Source organism: Malaclemys terrapin, chromosome 16 (assembly GCF_027887155.1).
Source record: "Malaclemys terrapin pileata isolate rMalTer1 chromosome 16, rMalTer1.hap1, whole genome shotgun sequence".
In the NCBI taxonomy this organism is placed as follows: domain Eukaryota; kingdom Metazoa; phylum Chordata; order Testudines; family Emydidae; genus Malaclemys; species Malaclemys terrapin.
This window is the reverse complement of record NC_071520.1, coordinates 32,580,926-32,608,390: the sequence shown is the minus strand read 5'-3', so window position 1 is coordinate 32,608,390 and position 27,465 is coordinate 32,580,926. Positions and strand designations below refer to the sequence as shown.

Sequence of the window (27,465 nt, the reverse complement as noted above, 5' to 3'; positions counted from 1 at the left end):
GAGCCGGCCCTGCCCCTAAGTTGTTAGTTAGGTTGGAATCCAGAGTAAGCTATATGAACAGTTCAAATTATTTCTTCCAATGTTTATTAATTTGCATTTATCAACAGAACTTCTGCTATTGTGTTGTCCATTCACTTAGCAAAATAATATTCTTTAATTATTAGTGGTAAGCCCCTGACTGATTGGGGAGCGGTATGAACTGCATCAAGAAGAGAGTTGTATCCTGTTCTGCCAGTAGGGAAAAACTACCACAACATGAGATCTGTTAGCAAAAAGACATATATTTCAGGAAGATGCATTTTCTGCTAATGACTGGATTCTGACAACTTTCTGACTTGGTTATAGTCCTGTAGGACTTGCCTGGTGTTGAAGAATGGACAAAAGAAAGCCAGTGCTATTTTCTTGAGTCTTCAAAGGCTGGTTTATTGCTAATGAAAAAAATTTTAATGTTACAACACAAAGGTGGAGTCTGAACTCTGATACTACTGTTCAGAAATCATATTTTTAATAATTATATTTGCATATTCAGTGTTACTGCAGATCAGGCTGAAATGTCATTTGTTAGACTGGCTTATGCTGTAGCTTGATGTGGAAGTTACTCGATTAAATGTGAAACACAGGTTGAAACTCTCTAGTCCAGCACCCTCGGGACCTGACCGGTGCCGAACCATGGGAGGTCAATATGTAGCAAGCGGGTCTCTTTATTTTTATCTTGCCGAGACGAATAAACGGAAAAATGCTTGCAATGGCCGCTTACCCAAGCTTTACCGGCTCTCTTCATAACAAAGTGTTAATGTTGTTACACAATTTTACTGTATTTGCACAAGGAAATAAGTAGATAAAGCATAAAAAACAAAATAAAATCATGCCAGACTACGGATGTGACGGACTAGAGAGGTCCAACCTGTACTGTCATCATTCAATATCCTGTGACTTTTTTTCCACCCAACTCTCTTCCTGTAGCTTTTATTTTCAAGGTGAGCAGCTTACTTTTAAATATATTAGTAGGAATTTTTTTAATCTCACAAGACATTTTTCAGAGGCACAACTTAATTCACAAATTTTATAGAGCAATTTAGATAAGAGCAGCCTGCAAGAAATTATTTTTGGTCTGGATTCAAATTGAAGAGGGCTACTCAGTACTCACTTTAAAAACTCAAAAGAAAAAAAACAGCATTTACCAATACGTGTATTGCTTATGTGCAACTTAGAACTAAAACTCTTCACATAATGGCAATTTTTACTTAACAGGCGTCAGATTTAAAAAAAATTCTCCACTAGAAAAGCTTTCCTCATTGGCTACCTGTAGCACTCTATTTACTTTTTTTTTTTTTTCTAATTTAAAAAAAACACCCCCCCCAAAAAAAAAAAAAAAAGGTAAATAGATTTTTTTTTAAAGACTGTAATGGCTTGATGGAATTTTTTTTAAGTTGCTATCTAGGTACAAAACTGCCACTGCACCCTTAAGAATTTGGGGAAGGAAGGACAACAGCATGAAATAAAATTAGTGGCCAAACTCTGCTGGAATGGTTAGGTAAATGGCAGAGTCATTTGGCTGAAGGCTAACTCCTAAGCAAAACTAGGAGGGGTCTTGGTTGCACTCTAGAGAGAACAGTATGTGGGAGATAGGAGCTACCCTACGAAGTGGAACTATGGTTGTAGTTGTAGTACAGAAAGGGCCTTACAGTCCTCAGTGCTGATTTCTCTTGAAATAGTTGCTGCTTTGTGTGAAACATACAGACCAACAAACCCTTGAAAGTCAGTGCAATTACCTGGGCAAGTTGCTGACTCAAAGGTTTGATTGCTTAGGGTTCAGCATACATGATAAAACTGCAGGTCCAGCAATCTGGAGACCATATGCAAATGAGGTCACACCATAATCTCCATTTTGATATGTATTACCTCATTTACACAAAGTCATACTCTTCCCAAAGATTCTCTATATCTCCTTTCTGTAACTATCCCCCCTTGAGGTCCCCTCTCTTCTGCTTCTCTCTGGCTCCCTCTTGTTATCTTAGTTTCTTCTGCCTGCCTCCCCTCCCCAGTGAGTTTTCATACTGAACTTAGCATGCTCCCCAAACAACCCATGTTCATAGAGATAGCTAGAGTGACTGCCTACATAATACTGCTCTAGCTGCATCTCTGTGGCTCTGGGCTCTAGGCAGGGTGTATTAGAGCGTGTGCACATTCATGTATGCGGCTCCCTGGCTCTTTTTCCGCAAGGTACTGAGGATAGGGTGGCTGAAATAAGGAGCGTCAGACTACTGCAGGAGGCAGACGAGCGCTGGGTTTGGGGAGTTCTTAACTATGAACAGAAAGAGAGTTACTTGTGTTGGGAGCCACCATTGACTCATTTGACATCAGAGATGGCCAATGAGGAGACAGCTTGCTGGCTTTAAACAGTGCCATATGAGACACTGTATTTCCAGCGTATTACAATAACAATGTCTATCTATTTGTGTAATGGGATAAGGGCCCTTGCAAATTGTTCTGCTGCATAATTGCATATTTTATGTAGATAATTGAAACTGAGACAATTAAAAACATAGTAATAAACAGTCGTTTCTTCCACCCTCCCCCCAAAAGCCTGTCTTCTAAAGTCTATACGTGCACAAATCTTAACTGTTAAAATTCTCAGCTGATCCTTTTTGAAGATTTTAAAAAACCGTAAAAGTCTTAGAGAGTTCACTGTTCTGATCAGTTGACTATTGAAGAATGACTGTCACAGGTCTCCTGATAATTAGCTTCTAATAATTTGGTATAGTTGATGATTCTGTAAATTTAACTTGAAATGGTAATTGATTTTATACTTACTTCTAAGTTTAGCGTTTATCTGACTTGAATTATTCTATTAGGCAGGTGGCCACATGCTGGTTTTACTTCCACCTCATCCTCCACTTTCATAGATTCCAAGATTAGAAGGAACCATTATGATCCTCCATTCTGACCTCCTATGGCCTGTTACACAAAACTTGCCCCAAATAATTCCTAGAGCAGATCTTCTAGAAAAATATCCAATCTTGATTTTAAAAATGTCAGGGATGGAGAATCCACCACAACTATTGATAAATTGTTCCCGTGGTTAATTACTCTCGCTGTTCAGTATTTATGCCTTATTTCGAGTCTGAATTTGTATCTAGCTTCAACTTCCAGCCATTAGATCATGTTATACCTTTCTCCAGTAGATGGAAGGACCCTTAATTAAATATTGGTTCCCCATGTAGCTACTAATAGACTGTAATCAAGTCACCCCTTAACCTTCTCTATATTAAGCTAAATATTTAGACTCAAGGAGCTAAATCACTATAAGGTATGTTTTCTAATCTTTTAATCGTTCTCCTGGCTCTTCTCTGAACCCTCTCCAGTTTATCAACATCCTTCTTGAATTGTGAGCACCAGAACTGAACGCAGTATTCCAGCAGCAGTCACACCAGTGCCAAATACAGAAGTAAAATAACCTCTCAACTCCAACTCGAGATTCCCCCGTTTATGCATCCCAGGATTGCATTAGCTCTTTTGGCCACAGCATCATAGTAGGAGCTCATGTTCAGCTGATTATCCACCACAACCCCCAAATCTTTTTCAGTTATTGCATCCCAGGATAGAGTCCCTCATCCTGTGAGTATGGCCTACATTCTTTGTTCCTAGATGTGTACTTTTACATTTAGTCATGTTGAAAATGCATGTTGTTTACCTGTCCTCATTATTTACCACTCCCCCAATTTTTTCATCTGCGAACTTTATCAGTGATTATTTTTTGTTTTGTTCCAGTTTGATTAAAAATGTTAACTAGCATAGGGTCAAGAACCAATCCTTGCAGGACCCTACTGCAAACACACCCACTCAATGACAATCTCCTATTTACAATCACATTTTGAGAACTATCAGCTGACTTTTAGTTTAATGTGTGCCATGTTAATTTTATATCCTAGCTTTTTAATCAAAATATTGTGCAGTAGCAAGTCAGTACCCTTACAGAAGCCTAAGTACATTACATCAACACTTTTATCAACCAAATTTGTCATCTCATAAAAAAAAAGATATCAAGTTAGTTTGACAGGATCAATTTTCCATAAACTTTCCTCCTCCTCCATTTGCTTGTATTTGGTCACCTAGTATAGTAAATTGTAATCCAGACTGTAAAATCTTTGGTACAGAAACTATCCTTTTGATAAGTGTTTGTACAGTTCTAGCACATTGGAGCCCTGACTGCAATAATATTTATGCAAATAAATAATGTCCCCAGTTCTGTCAGTAGTTTCAAAACCTATCCAGAAGGAGAATGGCATATTTAGCAAGAACTTCTGGCCCAGATTATGGGCGTTGTTATTTCCAGTGTTAGCCATGTTTGTTTGGGCTTCCAGTGGCTCGTCTCAATTGTTCTGTGCATTTGCTGGCTTCTCTATAAATGCTCTTCTAGCCTGTTCTCTAACCACGAAATACAGGTCATATGTTTAGGCTCCTTAAAATGATCGCACTCACTTTTCCAAGGAATTCTACTGAGAAGTGAATAGATATCAAAACATATTTTTATAACATTCCAGGTAAATAGTCTAATGCTGCAGTGGGAATATTCTTCCAGCCAGGGTTGTTGGTCAGCAGCACGCTTCAGAGTAGATGCTGATGCAACTGGAGAATCTGTTGATGCACTTGTATGTACCTGAAGTGACCTGTGCCGTTGCTCACTCAGAATGTATACAGACCACGTTTGTAGCACTTTAGATCACCACCATCATAGGAGATTCCAGGCTGTTTCCAAATGCAAAGAATGTTCTCATTTGCAAGCACTAGGATTTGTGCAACTACGTTTATTCATTCACTTTCTATTTTATTTCATTTTTTTGAGAATGAATAGCTTTTATATGACAGTATAAACCAACTTTAATTTTTGAAAAAAATTCATTTAGTAATCCCTAAACCTAATATGTTAGCATTCTTACATAGTTTAATAATTAATAATTTAGAGCAAAACATTTCTCAAATAAATTCTATTCAACCCTTAATATAATTTTATTTAGTAAGTCCCCTCTCCTATGCCACCCAGTCAATCTACTACACGAGCACTTTAATTACTGTTTATCAAAGTTGTATTTAAAAACATGAAATACATTAACAGTACAGAAGTTATTGTGTAACTTGAAACTCATTTAAAATATGCTTCTGTTAAAAAGCAAATTTGCTTTTGTTCTTTGCAAAGGATTTCAGAAAGTGCATACCAAATTCAGCCTTCAAAATACCCAGGAGCTGGAGATTCAAGTAGGCTACAGCTGTCTTCACCCCCGGTATTCAAAAATAACTAATGAGATGCAAAGTCTACAGCTGGTGGCAAGCACCATAAACCGTGAGCCAAGGGCTTCTTTACGTTCGATCCTCCCTTTCCCCTGTGAGATCCTAAAGGAGATAGAATATTAACAAAGCCAGCAGGCTTTCTCATTCCATGCTATTGCTCATTTGCAGCTATAATTGGGAGTTAAGGTTGCGTACTGTATACTGAAACTCGTATATGAAGGATTATACTTGCTCACTGCAGTATGTTTATAGAAAGGAAACATCCAACAACTTTCACTGCTGTATTCCAGCAAAAACACAAATGAACATAAACACCGATATTTAAAAAGTCGATATTTTACTGTTGTATCAGATGCTGAGATTATTATCATAGTAACTCAGTCTCAGGGTTAAATATGTGGGTATGCATTTAACTGACACAGATTTTGAATGAAAACATGCAATGGTTATGCTCCTTTCTTAGTTTGTCCGTGTGGTGGATAAAGCACTTTGACCAAAGTTAACACCATTGAGAGCACTTGTGTAGAATTGTCTGGTTAGTGGTTTTGCTTGGCCTTTTAATGTTTTTCAAACTTTTTTTTGTATCCTTTTTGTTCAGAAGTGAGACAGGTGAGGTGGAAAATACCCTTCATGAAAGGTTATTAAAACATGGTGATTAGACATGAAAACAGATTGATTTTGAGCCATCCTTGTCTTTGGATAAAGAAGTATTTAGGCAGTTTTTGAAGTGCATCTTGAATACACCGGTGGACAAGGAAATGTTGCAATCTATTGAATTCATGTTCATGCATCTTTTTTTTTTTTTAAGTGTATTTACTTGGTGGCCCAGAATAGCTTTGGAGCAGCTTCTCCAGTTTATCTTGTTGATGTGTGCTGTGTTTATGTATCAGAAGCAAAAATTCTTGGGGGGTACAAAGTAACTGCACATGAGCAATAGCTGAATTTCCATGGATATCAGTTGGTTGAAGAGGACCTTCTGAGTCTTCCAGTTCATCTGTTGCAAGAAATATATAGTAGTCTACTACAAAGTCCGCATTGTCTGAACTCTGTTCTAGCCTAATGATCTTCCATAGTCTTGTTAACCTGGCTGCTAGAAAGATGTCAACCTAACATTTCCTTTCTTAATGTCATTATTTCCAATAGTACTTCAGTAATTTGTGGTTTTAGTTATCTTTCATCCCCTCATCTGTTCTTACTGCAGTATTAAAATACAATCATGAAAACATTTCTATTTAGCTTTTAAAACAACTTTTTCTACAAAAAGAACAATCTTGCAGTGTTTCCTCTTATGAATTCTACAGTGAGGAAGAAGAAGAATCTAAGTTAGTCTCAGGCATATGTAAAATTTCCATTGTGGTCAATTTCTACTTCCATTCTAAAGCTCTCAAAATGGGGATTATAAGTGGTATCACTGGCAATTACTACCTATAGTATTGGTAAAGTATCTTAACTATTAGACACCTGGATGAAAACTACTCTAAGCAGGATCTCCAATAGGCAACCCCACTCTTGAGAACTTTTAAAAATATCCTTAGTTACTATTGACCAGTTGATAGACTCATCTCTTTTGTTCAGACTTTTGCTAGTCCTTTGGATTGTTGCTGAAGTCAGGCTTCATTGTAACTATAAAATTAGATACATCTTTGCCATTTAAATCAACCCAGTCATTTGCCTCATTATTACAGGTGTCTAGTTAGTGATTATTTACACACTATTTTTGAAAAGTAGGGAACAAGTGACTCTGTTTTAGCTGCTAGGTTTTTAAGGGGATTTGAGACTCCCACTTTCCAGGGTGGTAACAATTATGCATGTTCTATGCTAAACTGCACAGCATTCTTTGATCGTGAATCTTTGCTGCCTCTCTTTTCATAGACTCATAGACTTTAAGGTCAGAAGGGACCATTATGATCATCTGGTCTGACCCCCTGCATGCTTCAGGCCACAAGACCCTTCCCTGGACTCTGCCGTTGAAGTCCCCAATCCTGTGTTTTAGTGACTTCAATCGGCAGAGACCCTCCTGCTAGTGATCCCTGCCCCATGCTGCGGAGGAAGGCGAAAAACCTCCAGAGGCTCAGCCAATCTACCGTGGAGGAAAATTCCTTCCCGACCCCAAATATGGCGATCAGTAATACCCCGAGCATGTAGGCAAGAGTCTCTAGCCTGACCCTTGTTGGCCATTATACTATTTACGTACCATTGCTTGGTTTTCCTTGGCTACTATGTTTTACCATTAAACCATTCCCTCCATAAACTTATTTAACTTAATCTTAAAACCAGACAGGTCTGTCGCCCCCACCGTTTCCCTCGGAAGGCCGTTCCAATATTTCACCCCTCTGACGGTCAGAAACCACAGCATGAGCAGTGGCTTCAAATTGTCTTACTTTTCTGGTCAGGTAAAGCCACATGAGCGTCACCTTTTGTGGATGAAATTTGGACGTAAAAGCAGATAACTAATAACAAACAATACCACGTATTTATGAACAGTGTGGGGATGTGCCTAGCTTTGGGCTGCTCCAAGACACCCTATGCAACCCCTCAGTGTTTAAGTCCAACTCCAACAGTTTAGGTTCTTCTAGGCTAATCTGTTGGCCACTCTGACTTGCTGACTAGTTACCTTGATAGCTAAGTCCATAGTTTTCAAAAACTTTGTTTTGGATAATGCTTGCTTTGACTGCAGTAGATTTCTGAGGTAAGAGAAGCAGTGTCTCCTGAGATGCTTATAAAAAATATCAGTGTACTTCTATAAGAATTTTGTATCTTCTTTACATTGCCAATAGTGTGGATTGTTGTTTTAATGCAGATGATTCGAATCCTTGTCACAATTCTGATCTGCCTTATTATATGGCATTGACGATATATATAAAACCAGTTTGTCATACAGAATGTTGCAACATCACTTAACAGTGAGACAATATGGGCTATAATTTCTGCTCCCAGTGGATCTGTGCACATAGTTAGTTTCCAGTTTGATGATTCCTATTTGGATTAGGGAGCGCAGATTTCCCATTAAGTTTGTGAGCAGTGATGCTGACCTCCTAAATGGTTTTAATTTGTGTAGCAAATGAATATTAAGAACTGACTAAAACCAGACAAGGGCTTAACTTAAAGACTTAAACGTGCAACCAAAATATTTAAACAAATAACACTTATTTTTTCTAACTTCATTTTAAAATTGCTATTGAAGATTTTTGTAAACCCAGTTCAACTCATCTCTTCATCCTGTCAGCTCATCCAGTTTCTCTGCTTAATACATTAGTCATCACTGAAGGTATGTCTACACTTAAACTGTTGCCGCTATAGCACTTGAGTGTAGACACTACCTATGCCAATGGGAGGGGTTTTCTCATTGGCATAGATAATCTGTCTCCCTCAGAGGCGGTAGCTACGTCAGTGGAAGAATTCTTCCATCGACATAGCACAGTCTACACCAGGGGTTAGGTTGGTTTAACCACATATCTCGGGGAGGTGGATTTTTCACACCCCAGAGACATAGCTATGCTGATGGAAGTTCCCAGTGTAGACCAGCCCTAAAATGCCACAGTTAGAGTATTTTTAATTTCATTATGTAAATGAGCAGCGTGAATTTATTTGAGAGAAACTCCTTCAGTTGCAGATGTATTTTGATATTCACTTCTTTTCTGAAGGATACCAGACTGCCTTAATAATTAATGTTCAACCTACCATCATCAATATTCCCAAGCACATTTTAACCCCAGACTAGATTTTCTTCTTCTAAAAACTTCATTCTATTCTTTATCCAACCTTTTAATTATTTTTTGAATGATTGCTGTAAAATCTTCATAACTAAATTTCTATTTACCCACTAAAAAGTTGAGTTGTTTTATTTTGTGAATGCTCATCTCGTGCCACCCAATAAAATGATAGTTAACTGGAAATTCTTAACTAGCTGTGTTGGATCCTGTTTTATCAGACAAGTCTTGCTTATTAGCTGTACGTTGGCAGTTGAATAAGCTGCCATGGTCCTGTGAAGTTGAAATTTCAAAAGTGGAGCTAGTTTTAGCTCCTTTCTACCTGTAGTGGAGAATTCTAGATTTAAAAATCCAATATGCAGTTGAGTTCTGGGTATGGTGGTATGCCACCAACTTCTTTGTAGAGAAAGATGAATGCCACAGAATTTTCAGTCTTAAATTAGTACTTCTGTCTCTTGAGTTCCTGTGGCATTTGTTGCAAATAAAGGATGAAGGAACAGAACTGGTTCTGATGGGTTGAGAAATGCTCACCAGAGTTGTGACCATCATACGCTGCTTGTTATTTCCAGCTTGAATTGTGACTTTGCCTTGCATTCCACAAGAATGAATGGTATAGAGAAGACCTGCTGGGAGCTCCTACTTTGCCCTATCTTATAATAAAGATCAAGGGGAAATCCAGTAAAATTTAAAACAGGAAAAAGTTTTTTTCTGCAACGTGTAATTAACCAAAACAACAAGGAGTCTGGTGGCACCTTAAAGACTAACAGATTTATTTGGGCATAAGCTTTCGTGGGTAAAAACCTCACTTCTTCAGATGCATCGAGTGTAATTAACCAGTGGCACTCACTGCAAGAAGAGATCACTGAGGTTAAGAATTTATGGTTGAAAGAAAGGATTAGGTACTTATATGGCACCTTTGCAGTTTCATTAGACAGGTTTGTTTTGTTTTTTTTAAGTGATATAAACTCTTGTGGGGTAAGTCAACCACTGACTGTTATTTAGAGTTATTCCATGATTGTCCACAATGGAATTTTTGGTAACATTTCCTGAAGCATCCAGTACTGGCCACTCCAAGACAGGATACTGGGCTAGTTGGGCTCTTGTGTTAGTCTGTTCTGGCAGTTCCTGTTAGTAAGATCACTTTGTATAAACAACTCTGTGTGTTTGTATTATAAGATCCTGAGTGCTATATTATATGTTTGTGCCAAATACAATAGATCATGCTCTTGACTACTGGGACCTGATCTAGCAACAGAGAAAATGGACTTTTCTAAACTATGTACTTTCTGCAATTGACCCGTATTTGGTTGTCTTAAACTTTTTTCCAGGAAGGAGGAAAGGAAGGTGTTCTAAGTTAGAATTAAGTGACTTGTTTGATTCAGTTACTTTGTCTCTGCCTAGGGATTGATCACACTTCATTTTTAATCTTAAGGGATGCAGTAAAAGAGGTGACAGATTAATTTCACTTTTCATCTTCAAAACACTCTGCAAACATGATTCCCTGCAACAGCCTCTGAGGCAGGCTTCGGGAAATACCAGTAACTTCTTTGTGATAGTTCTCTCTTCTCACTCCACAAATTTTATCCTGATAAGCATCAGTCCTATCCCCTCAATCTTTTAAAAAATTATATAAACCAAGCTTCATTTACCTTGTCATAGTTATATCTCCTGTCTCTCTCTACCTTTCTTGTCTTGGGGTTTTTTAACAGTCTGCCACTTCTGTATCTAATTGTTTTGAACGTAGGATAAAAATTTAATGAAGTATTAAAAAAAATTATTTTTAGCAATGTTAAGTTAGCATTTAAATGTGAATGTTATTCAAGACTGAATAGTTACAAAAGAAATGAAATTAAACAAAACAATCACATAGCAACTATAAAAGGGAAAAAGTCATTAAGTGGATTTATGCAACATAGGCAGCCTGCCAAGTCTTAAGGCATCTTGCTTTTCATTATTATCTACGTCATCTGTATCTTTGTGGTCATTGCCTTCAAATTCATCAGTAGCTCAGTCTTCCTTTTCAACCATCTTGCTTTTTCATTATCTTTTTCTGAATCAGCTTCAACTGCTTCATCTATATCCTTGTCATCTTCAAATTCATCATTATCTCCTTCTTCCTCTTCATCTGATGAATATTGAGTCAACTCTTCATCTGTCATTTTCTTCTCTAATTTTAAATTATGATGCATGGTCACCAGTGTCCCAACAGTAGAGGTCTTCAATCTGTTTCTGATTTTTGACTGGATGACTCCCCAAACTGACTGTTTTCATTCCCCACATGCATTCCCCACATTCCACATGTATATGGAAGTGTTAAAATAATTTTTGCCCCCATAGCTAGAATGCAAGGATGCAACCCTTTCCACTATGCTGAATGAGCAAGCTGTTTAGGTTAAACTGCTGGGCTTGCATTCCACATTGTTTTACAACTTGGTGGGATACTTGTTGCTTTATAACTTGCTACTTCCATGAGAATTGTTTGTTCATTTGTACAGTCTTTAAAAATTGTAACAGCCACTTTGCAGTCAGAAGCTGTATCAAATTCATCGTCCGAAAGGTCTTGGCCCTGGAAGCATGGATCAAGATTATGTCCAGGAGTGATCTCTTGTTTTTTCCATGATGCTATTTTATTATCTTTTTCTTCAGCATTTTTAAGTGAACTGTGTTTAGTGTTCTCATAAATATTCCTTAATGTTCAGGAACTCATTCTTGGCACCAGACAATGTAGAACTATAATTTTCCATATTCAGGATGGACGGAGCTATGGTTTCAAGCAATTAAATGAATTTACAATTTTGCATCCAAAAGACAGTCTTCAAGAATGTCTGCTGACTTGGGGGTAACACCCAGCCATCCCTTCTTCAGCAGCAGCTGATTGAAGAGACTTCTTGCATATTTGAAGATTTTAGACATTTAATAGATACCCATTGAGTATGACAAGGCTTCCTCAGCGTAGATAAAATACTAAATGATGCAGAAAAATAGCTGCTAGTATTTTTTTGTTTGTTTTTGAAAACCTTGAAAATGCTCTTCATTTTTGACACATGATGAGAAAGTTGTCTGGTCTTAATAACCAATGAAAAGCGGCATCGCATCCAGAATACAGACGACGTGGCTACTCATTTATCAACAAAGCCCAAGTGTCTTTCATATTAGCCTTGTTGGTCAGAAGTTAACAACTTTCCCTGGATCCAGTTGTTAATAGTTTTAAACAGGTCAGCAATGTATTGGGCGGTGTGGTGATAACGTAGTCCAGTGCAAAACTGAGAAAACAATGGTTGTGAAGTTTTTTTACTGTCAAGTTGATGTTATCATTGTGAATATTGCTCCGTCCATCAGACACTAGACACGTGAGAATGCCAACTGTTACACTACACATCTGCTTTGGCACTTAGACTTCCTACAAGCCATTTTCTACATGATACTTTAAATTAGGCACAATTTATGAAAAAAATCTAGTATATAAGGAATTTTGACTACATGAAATGTGTTGCTGTTATAAATTCATCTAGCAAATGTACAGTCAAGCTTGTTTTTCTGGTCATGGGACATTCTATCCAAAAATCTCTCAAAACCAATTTGATGAACATCTGAAGATGTTCCAGGAGTAGGAGTTCTCAATGCTGAAGCAGATGGAGTAGCAAAATCTTATTAGAAGATTAAGAAATTGAATTAGTTTCACTTTCATTGTCACTCATCTCACAGCCTTCATTTAAAGAATCCAGGCTTCATGATGATGTTGAGGACGAAAGAGTGCATAAAAGCAAACAAATTTTGATGCCAACCAGTTTTCATTTTTTGCTGTTTGACAGTAGCTGGACATGTCACAAGAATTCAACAAGTGTTTCTCCATTCTGTCATACACAGACGAACAGAACTTGCACTTAGCTTTATTAGTTTTTCCATGTTCATATCTAGTAACAAAAATTTCCATACAAATGATTTTGGCTTCCCCAACTCTGTATAATTTGTCACTGTTAAGGACTCGCTACTTTTGGAATGCTGTTTAGATGAGGAAGTATCTCTTGTATTACAATCAACCAGTAGCCATTCAGTTCTGTTTCTAACTGCTGCTGTTTCAAAAGATTCCAATCAATCAAAATGTTTTTAGGCATGTGGCCCCTCCCTCCCAGGATGCTTCAATTCCTGGATCATATGGAGAGTGTAGGGGTCAGTTGGCCTCTCCTCCTTGCAGCAACCACAATGGAACCGTAAGCAGCGGCAGGAGGTGGAACCGAGCAGGAAGGGGGGGTCTATACAGAGATGTGATCTGTCACTCCTCCTTGGCTGAAAATGTGAATATTTCTATGCTAGGTGTGGTTTGGAGGGGTAATTGTGAAGGGGTTTTCTGTTGAGAGGAGAGAAATGGGGGGTTATTTTACATGGGCATTTAATGTGGGCTGACTGTTTTGCTCCGGTGACGGAGGTCTGGAGGGTTTATATCTATGATACTTTTGTTTAAGGGACAGTGTTAATAGCTGTGCATCTTTTTCCCTTTTGTGTTGGGGGAACAGGTTTAATGACTGAGCCCTCCTCCGTTCCCATCTGAGTTAATTTTTATGTAGGTCTTGTCAGTTTAGGCTTGTAAGCTTTTTGGGGCAGGGATCATGTCTTTTTAACTTGTATTATGTATTTTGTGAACTTTCTTGATGGCCTGGTATACAAACAAAGATATAGATACATACCGTGTTTGTTCTAAAAGATTTCAGCCAATCAAGATGCTCAATTTTCTATTCACCATTTTACCAACAGGTGGTATTAGCATGTAGTAAAGTGAGTGACCAAGACATTTAAGTAGGCTTGTTAACAAAAGGCACTATGATGCGATCAAAAAAGCAGGCTGCCACCTATCTAAGGACATTCTTGATGGAATATTTGACTTTAGTCAAATAGGCATTCAGTTGACTGGCTTGCCAAGTCTATTTGAAGGTAAATTAGGCTTGGTCCACACTGGGGCGGGGGATTGATGTAGGAAACGCAACTTCAGCTACGAGAATAGCGTAGCTGAAGTCGACGTTTCCTAGATCGAACTAAGTTTACTTACTGCGGGTCCACGCGGCTTTCTCCTCTCGGCGAGCAGGAGTTCCGCAGTCGATGGGGGAGCGCTTCTGAGATCGATTTATCGCGTCCAGATGAGACGCGATAAATCGATCCCAGAAGATCGATCTCTACCCGCCGAATCAGTAGTAGTAGTAGTGTGGACCTAGCCTTAGATTTGCATTGCAAGATTGCTACTAAGTCTCATGGAGTCTTGTGCTCTTCTTGCTTCCCTGCCCTCACTTTCAGTATGCATCTGGAAGGTTTTTCCTCTCTCAAAATGTATCCTCAATAGTTGGCCTTGAGTAGCTTTCCTGTAATCGGCATCCAAAATTATGCCCAGCACTCCAGGAGTGCTTGTATCCTCCCACTCTGCATGGACCTAATGGTCTCTTCAGACTTATTTTCTCCAGCTATTACTTCAACTCGGTATTTTTTCCTTTCTTGCTATCAGCCATTTTGTTGGTGATAGCGTCTATCCCTATGGTTTCACTCCTAAGTCCTAACTTCCTAATCAATCTCTTGCTCAGATACTACAAAAATTAAGGCTATAGAAATGCTTAAAGTAAATTATAGCTTGTAAACATTTAGCACCTTTGGTCTTGTTTAGCCTAATTTTAGTTGCTTGGCATTTTTCTATATTGTGTAAATTGGTGGGAAAATGTTCTGTACTCTTGCTTAAAGTGAACTGTTCAAAGCAGTTTACAATCTGAGGGTAGTATAAATGGCTTTGCAGTGGATATCTGTCCCTTCCCTCTCAAATATTATAAACCTACTTCTGCCGTAATGTCTACAAAAAATCAGCCAATGTGTGATTACTAGGTTGAGGGAGTGTTGTGGAAATTTGATAGTTATGTAATAATTACAACTCAAAACAGTGCATGTATAGATGTGTGTACTTTGTAAACTCTGTGGACCCAGGATAGTGTCTACCTTTGATTTTGTACAAAATGAGTTATAGCTATAAGAGGTTCTTTTAACTACATTGGAAGCAAGAGAGCGACAAAGGAAAGTGTTGGACCACTACTTATCGGAGATGTGGAGCTAATTACTGAGGACATTAAAAAAGCTGAGGTGTTCAACGCCTATTTTTTTGCAGTCTTCACTAAAAAAGTTAATGGCAACGAGATACTCCTTACAATTAATATTAAGAACAAAGGGGACGGAATGCAAGCCAAAATAACGAAAGAACAGGTTAAAGAACATTTAGATAAATAAGATGTATTCAAGTCAGCAGGGCCTGATGAAATTCATCCTAGGGTGCATAAGGAACTAGCGGATGCAATCTTAGAACTGTTAGCAATTATCTTTGAGAAGTAATGAAGGACAAGTGAGGTCCCAGAAGACTGGAGGAGGGCAAACATAGTGTCTGTCTTTAAAAAGGGGAACAAAGAGGACCTGGGGAATTAGACTAGCCAGCTGAACGTCCGAAGGATACTGGCTCAAATTATTAAATCTGTTTGTAAACATCTAGAGGATAATAGGATTATAAAGAATAGCTAGCGTGGATTTGTCAAAAACAAATCAATCTAATTTTCTTCGTTGACTGGGTATTGGCCTATTGGATAACTAACACCCCCCCCCCCCATTTACATTAATTCTTATGGGAAAATTGGATTTGCATAACATTGTTTGGCTTAAGGTTGCATGTTTCAAAAAGATAACTAGAACGTTAAGTGAGGAGTTACTGTATGGTAAGGGCTGTTTTTAGATCAATTGTTCTCCATGTCTACTGAAGGTAGTACAAGAAGTAATAAGCTTAATCTGCTGGAAGGGAGGTTTAGGTTAGGTATTTTAAAACAAAACAAAAAAAAACCCTTTCTAACTCTCAGGGTAGTTAAGCTCTGGAACAGGCTTCCAAGGAGATTGTCAAACCTGTTTTTAAAAAACTTCCAATGACAAGGATTCCACAAACACCTGTCGTGATGGGTTAGGTTTACTTGGTCCTGTCACAGTGCAGGGACTGGACTTGATGACCTCTTGCGATCCCTTCTATCCCCATTTGGCTCAGTAATTTTGCTGCTTTTCACTGGTGGTGGTCTCAGATTTCCCTCTGACTGTCTAGCTTTTTTCTCTTTTCAGGACTATAAAGCTGATGAGGACCCAGTATTGTTTCAGTCGGTGAAGACTAAGAGAGGACCTTTGGGGCCTAACTGGAAGGTATTGTGAGCTGACCTTACTGCCTTACAAAGTCTTGATCAGCAGAAAGTAAACATTTGACAGCTCTTGAGGGCCTTGAAGAGTTGGTGGTGGCTTTAGTTACTACTGAGATGGCAGGAATATACTTTAGTTTCTTTTCCTTTTCAAATCCAGTTAAACTAAGTCAGTGCATTTGTTATGTTAGTGAACAAAATATACCCAGTCTGCGCTATAACAAAAATACTATACTCATGTTAAAAATAGACACCGTGATTTAACCTTTTGGGATCATAAGGTTAATTACGAAATTGTTATATTGAAAAAAGTACTAATATCTTTGTTATAAATACACAGCTGAATTTCGTACTACAATGAATTCCATGTGAATCATTTGTCCTAAAGACACTGTCCGTGGTTTGCCATTTTGAAGTAGTTTTAGACTGCAAGAAGCTATAATTGGGAGTAACTTGGTGTTTTTAAATTTGAAGAATCCCTGGTTACATCTGATGAGTAGCTAACTTAATTTTCTCAAAAGAGATAAGAACAAGTTTTTACCTTGTATGACCCTTGTTTAATTGTATTTGGAGGGGTGCTATTGGGAGGCTGATTTATCTGGATGTCATATTTTTATAAATACAACATTTACTACACAAGTTGGTATGCAGAAAAATATGCTGGTTCACTGAGTTTCCCTGGTTCTGCAGCAAAATATTAGAAACTTATTAGGGACTGTGTGTGGATTCCTTGAGGCAAATTTTCTATACTGGCTGATTAAAGAATCCAACATGCCTCCCAGAGTTTTTGTCTTGGTACCTGACCGTCTTTACTGCTACAAAACCTTCCATCACTCAGCTTCCCTCAGCATTGCATGCCCCATTGTCCTTCCTCCTGATCCTTCGTTGTTGTGTATCTCATTTTACATTGGAAGGTTCTGTAGTCTGGGATCTTGCCACCTTTCATGATTGCTAAGCACTCTGCATCCTGTTATACTATTTAGGGCTATTGCGCACTTTAAAAAAATGAACCGCGCAATTTAAAAAAATAGAATACCATTTATTTAAATATTTTTGGGTGTTTTCTAAATTTTCAATTGTATTGATTTCAATTATAATACAGAATAGAAAGGGTACAATGCTCACTTTATCATGATCGTTGTAGAATTACGTACCAAAAAACCTGCATTCAAAAATAAAACAATGATCTGGAGAAAGGGGTAAATAGTGAGGTGGCAAAGTTTGCAGATGATACTAAACTGCTCAAAATAGTTAAGACCAAAGCAGACAGTTTTGTGAGGTCTTTTTGAAGTTCTTCACAAAGTGATTGGGCAACAAAATGGCAAATGAAATTTAATGTGGATAAATGTAAAGTAATGCACATTGGAAAAAATAACCCCAGCTGTACATACAATATGATGGGGGCTAATTTAGCTACAAGAAGTCAGGAAAGAGATCTTGGAGTCATCGTGGATAGTTCTTTGAAGACATCCACGCAGTGTGCAGCCGCAGTCAAAAAAGCAAACAGGATGTTAGGAATAATTTAAAAAGGGATAGAGAATAAGGCGGAGAATATCTTATTGCCCTTATATAAATCGATGGTACACCCACATCTTGAATACTGCGTACAGATGTGGTATCCTCATCTCAAAAAAGATATACTGGCATTAGAAAAGCTTCAGAGAAGGGCAACTAAAATATTAGGGGTTTGGAACAGGTCCCATATGAGGAGAGATTAAAGAGGCTAGGACTTTTTAGCTTGGAAAAGAGGAAACTAAGGGGGGATATGATAAAGGTGTATAAAAGCATGAGTGGTGTGGAGAAAGTGAATAAGGAAAAGTTATTTACTTGTTCCCATAATATAAGAACTAGGGGCCACCAAATGAAATTAATGGGCAGCAGGTTTAAAACAAATAAAAGGAAGTTCTTCTTCACACAGCACACAGTCAACCTGTGGAACTCCTTGCCTGAGAAGGTTGTGAAGGCTGGGACTATTAACAGGGTTTAAAAAAGAACTAGATAAATTCATGGAGGTTAAGTCCATTAATGGCTATTAGCCAAGATGGGTAAGGAATGATGTCCCTAGCCTCTGTTTGTCAGAGGGTGGAGATGGATGGCAGGAGAGAGATCACTTGATCATTACCTGTTAGGTTCACTCCCTCTGGGACACCTGGCATTGGTCACTGTTGGTAGACAGGATACTGGGCTGGATGGACCTTTGGTCTGACCCAGTATGGCCATTCTTATGTTCTTAATGTAAAACTTTAGAGCCTACAAGTCCACTCAGTTGGATTCCTTGTTCAGCCAATTGCTCAGACAAACAAGATTGTTTACATTTGCAGGAGATAATGCTACCTGCTTCTTGTTCAATGTCACCTGAAAGTGAGAACAGGTGTTCTCATGGCACTGTTGCAGCTGGCGTTGCAAGGTATTTACATGCCAAATGCACTAAAGATTCATATGTCCTTTCATGCTTCAACCACCATTCTAGAGGGCATGCGTCCATGCTAATGACGGGTTCTGCTCGATAAGCATTCAAAGCAGTGCAGACCGACGCATGTTCATTTTCATCATCTGAGTCAGATGCCACCGGTAGAAGGTTGATTTTCTTTCTTGGTGGTTCGGGTTCTGAAGTTTCCGCATTAGAGTGTTGCTCTTTTAAGACTGCTAAAAGCATGCGTCACACATCATCCTTCTCAGATTTTGGAAGGCACTTTCGATTCTTAAACCTTGGGTCGAGTGCTGTAGTTATTTTAGAAATCTCACATTGGTACCTTCTTTGCGTTTTGTCAAGTCTGCAGTGAAAGTGTTCTTAAAATGAACAACATGTTCTGAGTCATCTTTCGAGACTACTATAACATGAAATATATGGCAGAATGCGGGTAAAATAGAGCTGGAGACATACAGTTCTTCTCCCAAGGAATTCAGTCACCAATTTAATGCATTATTTTTTAATGAGCGTCATCAACGTAGAAGCATGTCCTCTGGAATAGTGACCAAAGCATGAAGGGGCATATGAATGTTTAGCATACCTGGCACATAAATACCTTGCAATGCTGGCTACGAAAGTCCCGTGCAAACACTTATTCTCACTTTCAGGTGACATTGGAATTAAGAAGTGGGCAGCATTATCTTCCATAAATGTAAACCAACTTGTTTGTCTCAGCGATTGACTGAACGAGAAGTAGGACTGAGTGGACTTGTAGGCTCTAAAATTTTGCATTGTTTCATTTTTGAGTACAGTTATGTAACAAAAAAAAATCTACATTTGTAAGTTGCACTTTCATGATAGAGATTGCACTACAGTACTTGTATGAGGTGAATTGAAAAATACGGTTTCTTTTGTTAATCATTTTTACAGTACAGATATTTGTAATCAAAAATATGAAGTGAGCAGCGTACACTTTGTATTCTGTGTTGTAATTGAAATCAGTATATTTGAAAAAATAAAAACATCCAAAAATATTTAATTTCAATTGGTATCATATTATTTAACAATGCGATTAAAACTGTGATTAATCGCAATTAATTTTTCTAGTTAATTGCATGAGTTAATTGCGATTAATTGACAGCCCTAATATTATGTCATTAACCGACTCTTAACTCCTTTGTTGTCCAAAGAAACTTAACTCTGTTCACTTTTATTCCTTGGACTAACAGGAGCTGAGTAGGAAGAATTTATAAAAATAAGAGGGAAGTGGCCAGTAGGGAAGGAAAAAGTAAGGTGCTGGTAAATGAAAATAAAGAAAGTAACAGTTGAACGAAAGCAAAGCCCAACCTATCTTTGCGTGTCTGGTACTCTAACTCCTAGTGCACTGGACCCCTGCAGCAGTAGGGCTGCTTATGCTGGTGTTTAATTTATGAGTTTAGATGAGCGATCATATACCTTGGTAGGTGTGCGTTTGGGTTCTTGAACTCTTTGGTTCTGATACATATACACACTTATCCTTTGGAATACGTGTCTATCACATTTTTCATTATTTAGGAATCAACCTATTAAGTGTCCTGTGTGCATAGTGATGAGAGAGTGATTTAAACAGTAACTTGACTCACCTTTTTGCTTCAAGGCAAAGCCTTCAGGCCTGTGTCTCTCAGTAGTCATGGCTACAAATACCATAGTGGTGGTCTTAAATGCATTAACAAGCTGCTTGTTCATGTTTAGTTTAAAAAAAAAAATCATGCCTGGGTTGATTGAGTTTTAGCTTTTCTCTTAGTTTTATGTTGGGAAAGGGTTGTTTTGTACAGAGAAATATTAAGTTCTTTGAAACCTCGGTTTACATGAGTGGTCACCTTTCTGTGTAGACAGACAGGCTTAATTTATTGACATTATTTTGGTGCATAACTTGATAGGTGGTCATCAAGTATCACAGTGGCTCCCATGTCTCATTCTTGAGATACAGACCTGCCTTGGAAATCTTCTCACAGGAGCGGAGACCCATAATTCAGCTCCTTCTGCATTGTATAGTCAGCAAAGTGCTTTACAGTGTTGTCTTTTTTTGCCTTCTGAAGCATCAGGTTGTGGCTGCCTTACTTGTAGTGGTTTTCTGGACTTGATGGACCAGTAATCTGATCTAGCATGGGTAGCTTCCTATCTTTCTCAGAATGGTTGCTCATCTCAGAAACTGAGGTCAAGACCTCTGAGATTAAAATTTGACATTTGGGGGTAGCTTACATCCCCTGAAGCAGCCCTAGAATAGAAGGATAAAAATATACTTCAGCTAGAGGCTGAGTGCAGAAGTTGAACCAATGTGGGTATGGCTTTATGGTAGAGTTATCTTAAGTTTTCAGGTGTTTTGAGACTTGTGTTCTGTGATGTTGCATGTCCTGGGTGGGAGTAAGTTCAAATGACAGTGGTTTAAATGAGGTGAGATTTGGGGTGAAACATTGATATGATTTTATATGCTAAGGTCTGTATATGGTCTGATGAATTGGCCTCAGCTGAATGAATGTTTCTTGTAGAAATGTATTGCATAATTATCCCAAGATTTCATTTTAAAAAGTTTCCTGTCTTTGGTTGCAAATAATCAGAATCTAAAATGAATGTACTTGAGTCTGCAGACAGCATAAAGTAATAGCTCTTAGCGTTATGAACTGCCCCAAGTTTTAAGTGTAAACCAGGCCTTAAAAAGCTCAAAGGCACAGTAAGGCTAAGTTGCTCACTTAATAGGAGTTGGTGGCAGTCTGTGGCTTTATATCCTGTTTTCCAGCATGGTGAAAGAGTGGATCCCCTGACAGTCAGGCTGTGCAGACCCTGCAAAGCTGCCGTGTATTTGTCTCAATGTTGTAGTAGCAGCTTATTGGCTCAGTAATGAGTGCTTGTACAGGGGACTCCATGGGAGAGGGATTTCAGCAGTTGATGCTCTGTACACTGGTTTGTGGGATTAAAATATTGACACTGGCTGCTTGCTGTTCCCAGGAGGAAAGATATGGTGACTTCAAAACATCAAGCTAGCATTATAGTGTAACTTGGCAGCAAGGGCTTTCCACTGCCATGAATCATGGACATGGATAGGTGTTCACAGCCAATTAGTGATTTGGATTTGCACAGAAGGATTAGGTGCGTCACCCAAAATTAACTGATTTTGCATCTTAATTTCTCTGTAGCCTCAGTAGAATCAAGGGATTAAGATGCCTTTTAGTAAATCAACAATGTACAAAGAAAGTAACTTCTTTACCTTCAGGTCAAGGAAGAAAAACAGTGTTGGTGGATGCATTTTCCATTCAGGGAGGACATTGGTGGAACCAGCTACCAGAGAAGAGTAGATTGGGCCTATGGGCTGACTGATTTTTTTTCTGAGCGTGCGGCAAGGCCTCTTTGCAAAAGTTCCCCATAACAAGTGTTTATATTCGGGTGACCAGATGTCCTGATTTCGATAGGGACAGTCCCGATTTTTGGACCTTTTTCTTATATAGGCTCCTATTACCCACCCTCTCCTGATTTTTCACATTTGCTGTCTGGTCACCCTAGTTTATATTAACCCAGCTTAACCAGGTTCTAGGAAGTGGACAAAGAGTAGAATCCTCTTGTAGGTCAGCGTGCAGATCTAAGCATCCTGTTCAGCAGTCAGATTCTACAGTGATGGGCACTATAGAAAAACCAAAGTGGAAACAATCCTTTGTGTGCGCCTTCCAGTACTCTGTAGTGTTCCGTGTCCTAGTGAAACTCAGCGAGAGGTGGAAACATTATAATTTCTGATGTACCGCTATTAGTCCGGAGCAATATCTCCTACCCCCCTTTCCTCAAAGAATGCTCATAGCCCACCTTTTACTATAGAGTTATCTGGACATTTGATTTAATTGTATTTACTAGTCCAACTACATCTCAGCTGTTTTCAAACAAGAGTGCACAGTGTTCAGTATTACTGATGACATTAAAAAGAATCCCACTCTTCTCTCATAATGATGTTCAAAGGCAGAGTAGTTCTGATGCCCATATCCCTGCATTAATCATTCCTGCAGCAGGCTTTGGCTTTGCCCTCTAAGACAGTTTGGATTTATCAAGCTTCTTAGAAATGATGAAATATTCATTGAAATAAAAAATATATATATTTTGATGTAATGGTCTCTCTGTTTGCAGATGTTTTCATGAACTTAATTTAAATATCTTGTGAAAAACATGAAATGAAATGTTGTGAATTGATATTTGGCTTCCTGTTGAACATTAAATGATTAATTAATCCTACCTTTGAAGTCAGGAGCATCAAGGGAGTAAGGATTTATTCAGTGCTTGCTCTAGAGATTTTGCTTTAAGTTCTTTTTTATCTGTAGATTGTTTAAAACATTAAGCAAAAATGGCTTTCTCATCAAGAAGCCACTAGTTTGAATGTTAGAACTATTTCTTTGGAGGTGTCGTGTGTTTTATTTGTAAAGTGTTACCACAGTAACTGCCTAGCATTTTGATCAGCTAGTCATGGTGCATTTGTGCAACAAAAATAACTGAACACTGGGCCACAACACACTTGCAGTAATCATGTTATAACATGGCCCGTGCAGGCAAGAAGAAACCACCTTGAAGAATTATTTCTAGACAAATGCACCACGAAACCAATGGTATACCAGAGATACATAGATGATATTTTCATCCTCTTGACAGACAAGCTAACCTCCCTCATAGATTTCCACCACAACTTTAACCACCACCATCCATCCATTAAACTCTAGTCTAGAATACTACCATATTAACATCAACTTCCTGGACACCACAGGACACCATTATTTGATTATGCTAAACAATGTATTCCCCCCTATATTTAGCTGTGACACTTTGAGGCCACGTCTATAGGTACAGTGCTGCAGCCTAGCAGTTGTACCGAGACAGCTGTGTCGCTGCAGCACCTCTGGTGAAGACACTCTGTGCCGACAGAGATCTCCCAACTGCAAAGAGGATGGATCTAGACTGTTCTCAGTGGTGGCAGATGACAGAACAAGGAGTAATGGTCTCAAGTTGCAGTGGAGGTGGTTTAGGTTGGATATTAGGAAAAACTTTTTCACTAGGAGGGTGGTGAAGCACTGGAATGGGTTACCTAGGGAGGTGGTGGAATCTCCTTCCTTAAAGGTTTTTAAGGTCAGGCTTGACAAAGCCCTGGCTGGGATGATTTAGTTGGGGTTGGTCCTGCTTTGAGCAGGGGGTTGGACTAGATGACCTCTTGAGGTCCCTTCCAACCCTGATATTCTATGATAATAAAACCACCTCGTGAGCGGCAGAAGCTATGTCAGCAGGAGAAGCTCCCCAACTAACTAGCGCTGAGCGCATGAGCTCTTACAATGGTGTAGCTTACATCACTCAGGGATGGTTTTTTCACACACCTGAGTGATGAGAGTTATGCCAACATAGGCTGTAGTGTAGACAGAGCCTAAGTACCTTCCCCAGAACTGAAAAAGAGCTCTTTGTTGCTCAAAAGCTTGTGTCTCTCACCAGCAGTAGTTGGTCCAATAAAAGATATTGTCTCATCCACTTGTCTCTCTTAAAAAAAAAAAAAAAAAAAAAAAAAAAAAACTGATTTAAAATAGGTTCCTTATCACGGTTATCTAGGTATACACCAGAGTTGCAACAATTCTGTTATGGGGTTATCACATGTTTTTCTGTCTTCAAAATGGTGACCCATGTTATAATTTGCATCAGATTCCATCCCTTCTAATACATAGGGCCTGGTTTACTGAGCTTCAATGAATATTAAGGAATCTCTTGTATAATCCAAGTATTTCTATTGCATACAAAAATACATTCAAATAATGTGACTTAGGTTGCAAAGTCAAGCACTTGGAAGTTAAGTAATGCCAGATTTACAGTTGCCTACACAGCCTTAATTCTTGTCCCTTATTCATTCGATCTGTGCTTGTTGAGGCTGTGGTACTGTGGAAAAATAGTATGTGATCATGTAATTTAAAGTTATATCCTAATGCATGCACACAAAAGGGTTAGTTCTGTAATAGACCTGTACCCCTTGAGCTACAGAGCTAACTCTACTAGCAGACAGCAAGAGAAGGCTGTTATCCCAGAGTGGAGATGGACTGTTACCACATATACTGGTCTCTAAGGTTAGGGCACCTGACCTGGCTGATCTTTCTTCCTCCCTTGCTGAGGAGGTGGGGGCTTCCTGCCCCGTGTGGTGCCTGTGGGGGATTGGTGGGGGGAATGACTTGCTTGAGCCATATGCTACATCTAAGGGTTGTGAGGTGGGGGGAAAGAGGGTCTGACTGAACATCCGTGGTCCATAGCCTCAGGGTCCTTCCAGACTCCGTGTTGCTCCTGGACTTCCAAATTGCCTCAATATGCTTAACAGACTTGCACCTGGAGCTGACAGACCATGCCCTTCCTTTTGCTTATCCACAGCTTTGTAATGTCTCAGCTATGCTTGTTTGCCATTTAAATTCTTGGTGGTGTTCGAAGTGCGGGTCTCTATACAAAGCCACATGTTGACCAGTGTCATTTCTGAGAGTTAGTACACTCTAGATGTGGGGCAGATGGTGGCATATCGGAATCTCATGCATTCCCTTATACAGCCTGAATGTTTAGCAGTGACCTACTCAGATGGAATTTTTCCTATTCTGATCAAAGTAACTGAAACACTTCACCTTGATCAAATTGGGAGAAATAAACCTCACCCTCCATCTGCATTCTTGTCCCCAATGGTTTCTCTGTACTTCTGTCTTCTGTAACAGAAAACTCCAGTATTTCCATCTCATTACATCATTCTGAGTCTTACAATATTTGGTTTATTTCTTAAAGCTTCAGCTTCTAAAAAGTAAGCCTCTAGCCCTCGTGGTTGCATAGAACCTTGAAAACATGATGCCTAAAGGCTAAAAAATCAGAAGGCAAATAAAAACCCAACATTTATTATTTCTTAAAATTTCATTATTTTAAGCCAAACTCATGATTTTTGAGTGCTGGGGGTTGGCTGCTGAAACTGTCCTCTTTTTCCCTCTCTCTTAGTGGTACCTGGGTTGAAGATTTGTGCAGTTTCAGCACATAAAGCAAACATTGCATTTTAAATCTTCTGTTTGTAAACAGAACATGAGTCAATTCTGGATACACTTATTTCCACTTACTACTGATAACCAGAGCTCTGTAGTGAGAAATTAGTGTAGTAAATAAATGCACATAATTCAGCTCTAGTGTGTCCTATATTTTTAAATGTCTAGAAAATGTTCAGCAGAAAACCTTTTACTGTCTGCATGAATAATGAACTGTCATATATTAAAAAGAATGTTAGTTTCAAAAATTAATTTTACTCTCAACTGGAATTCCACCTTTAAAAAGTCCTTCTGATGTATTTGCCATAGATATAAGAAATGAGAACTTGTCGTCTTCATATACTGACTGCTTCCTATTCTAGCCAAACACACAGCTTTTTGTTTAGTTAAGTTATGTAGCCCAAATATACATTACTTTCCCTTAGGCCTCTTCTGCATACCATGGAGTAACTTAATATGCATTGTTAAATTAAAAACATGGTTTAGCCTCTTGGATTACATTTAAACCTAGACATACAAAATCTAAAGAATCCAACAAAAATAAAACGTACGTTAAATAATCTGGAGGCACTTTGCAGCTGCTTAGTAGTAAGGAATATCACAATAAAATCAGTTTGTGCTACTCTCATTTTTCAGGATTATTCTGATTTAATAGTTCTTCTGACTTGCTAATAGTGTTTCAGTGAAATATCTTCAAAGACCTTCGTATTAAAGATGCCTCCACTAATTGTGTTTTTCATGTGATTGTTTCAGAGGGTCCCTAATTCGCATCATGTAAACTAAAAAGTAATTATTAGTGCAGTGTATTTATATGCTGGATTTAAGAATTGGCAGGAAGTGCTTCCAAACTTTATAAAGTTTGGAAGTGAAAAAGACTATAAATTATTTTGAGATTAAGGTGTTTGTAAATGTTGCAGTAATCATATGTAGATGAAAAACATTCCTATCAAACAATCTACATATTAGTCGATTTTAAAAATAGACAGGCATATATATAGTCAGATCAAGGAGGACCTAGGCAAAATACTTGCCAAAACTAAAATTGCTTAATTTCCCCTGGAAATAATTTTGAATATTTTGTTTTTGTTTTTGTCAAGAAATAAAATTTTTATATTTGCATTTTTAATAGCAGATTTTAATTTTAACATGGAAGGGAATGACAAAATGGATGCTAGTATTCTTAATAATTTGCCTAAAATAGATGTGCTCTAGCATGAAGTTATCACAAATGCTCACAAGGTTCAAGTACAATTAGAGGGATTTTTGGAAGCAGAATAAATACTGTTGAACAAGTTGCTGTCACTTGTTGAATTGCCCTTATACTCTGGATGTCCAGAAAACAAAGCAAACCTAATGTAAGTACAAATAAACTGATTTAAACGTGCATTATTATCTGTCCTAATTAGGATGGCTAATTTCAAACCGAACGTACAATTTCAGTTGAAAATGTATTAACTGAAGTATTTTTCTTCTCTAAGAAAATAAACTTGGCATGCTGTGACTTCAGGGGTGTAAGAATAATGGACTTCATAAAAGTGCACCTGTAACTCAGGTTCTATTAACAGACTAAGGCATTTAGGCCAAAATATCACTTGTCTTAAAACTGGCATGGGGTGATGAATATCTTCCAAATTCTAAAATCTGGATTTAAGTCATTAGTCTGTGCTTAACAGATAACCACAAGGTGTTGAGTTCTCCTAGTACAGTTATGGCAGAGGGAGCATCAGGTTCACGTGAGGCTTGTAATCATCAGCGATGCATATACACAAACAAGGAAGTAACCAAATTTCACATTAATGTCAAGGTTTGTTTAAAAGCCTAGC

General features: G+C 38.4%; 1 protein-coding gene across 2 annotated transcripts in view; it reads left to right on the top strand.

The window, feature by feature from the left end:
- Positions 1–27,465, top strand: part of PITPNB (phosphatidylinositol transfer protein beta) — an 85,093-nt gene that overhangs the window by 40,059 nt on the left and 17,569 nt on the right. For both annotated transcript variants that reach the window (XM_054006368.1, XM_054006369.1), the window contains exon 8: positions 16,119–16,196. In XM_054006368.1, coding sequence (XP_053862343.1) covers positions 16,119–16,196 — 78 coding nt within the window. The remainder of the gene's footprint in view (positions 1–16,118; positions 16,197–27,465) is intronic.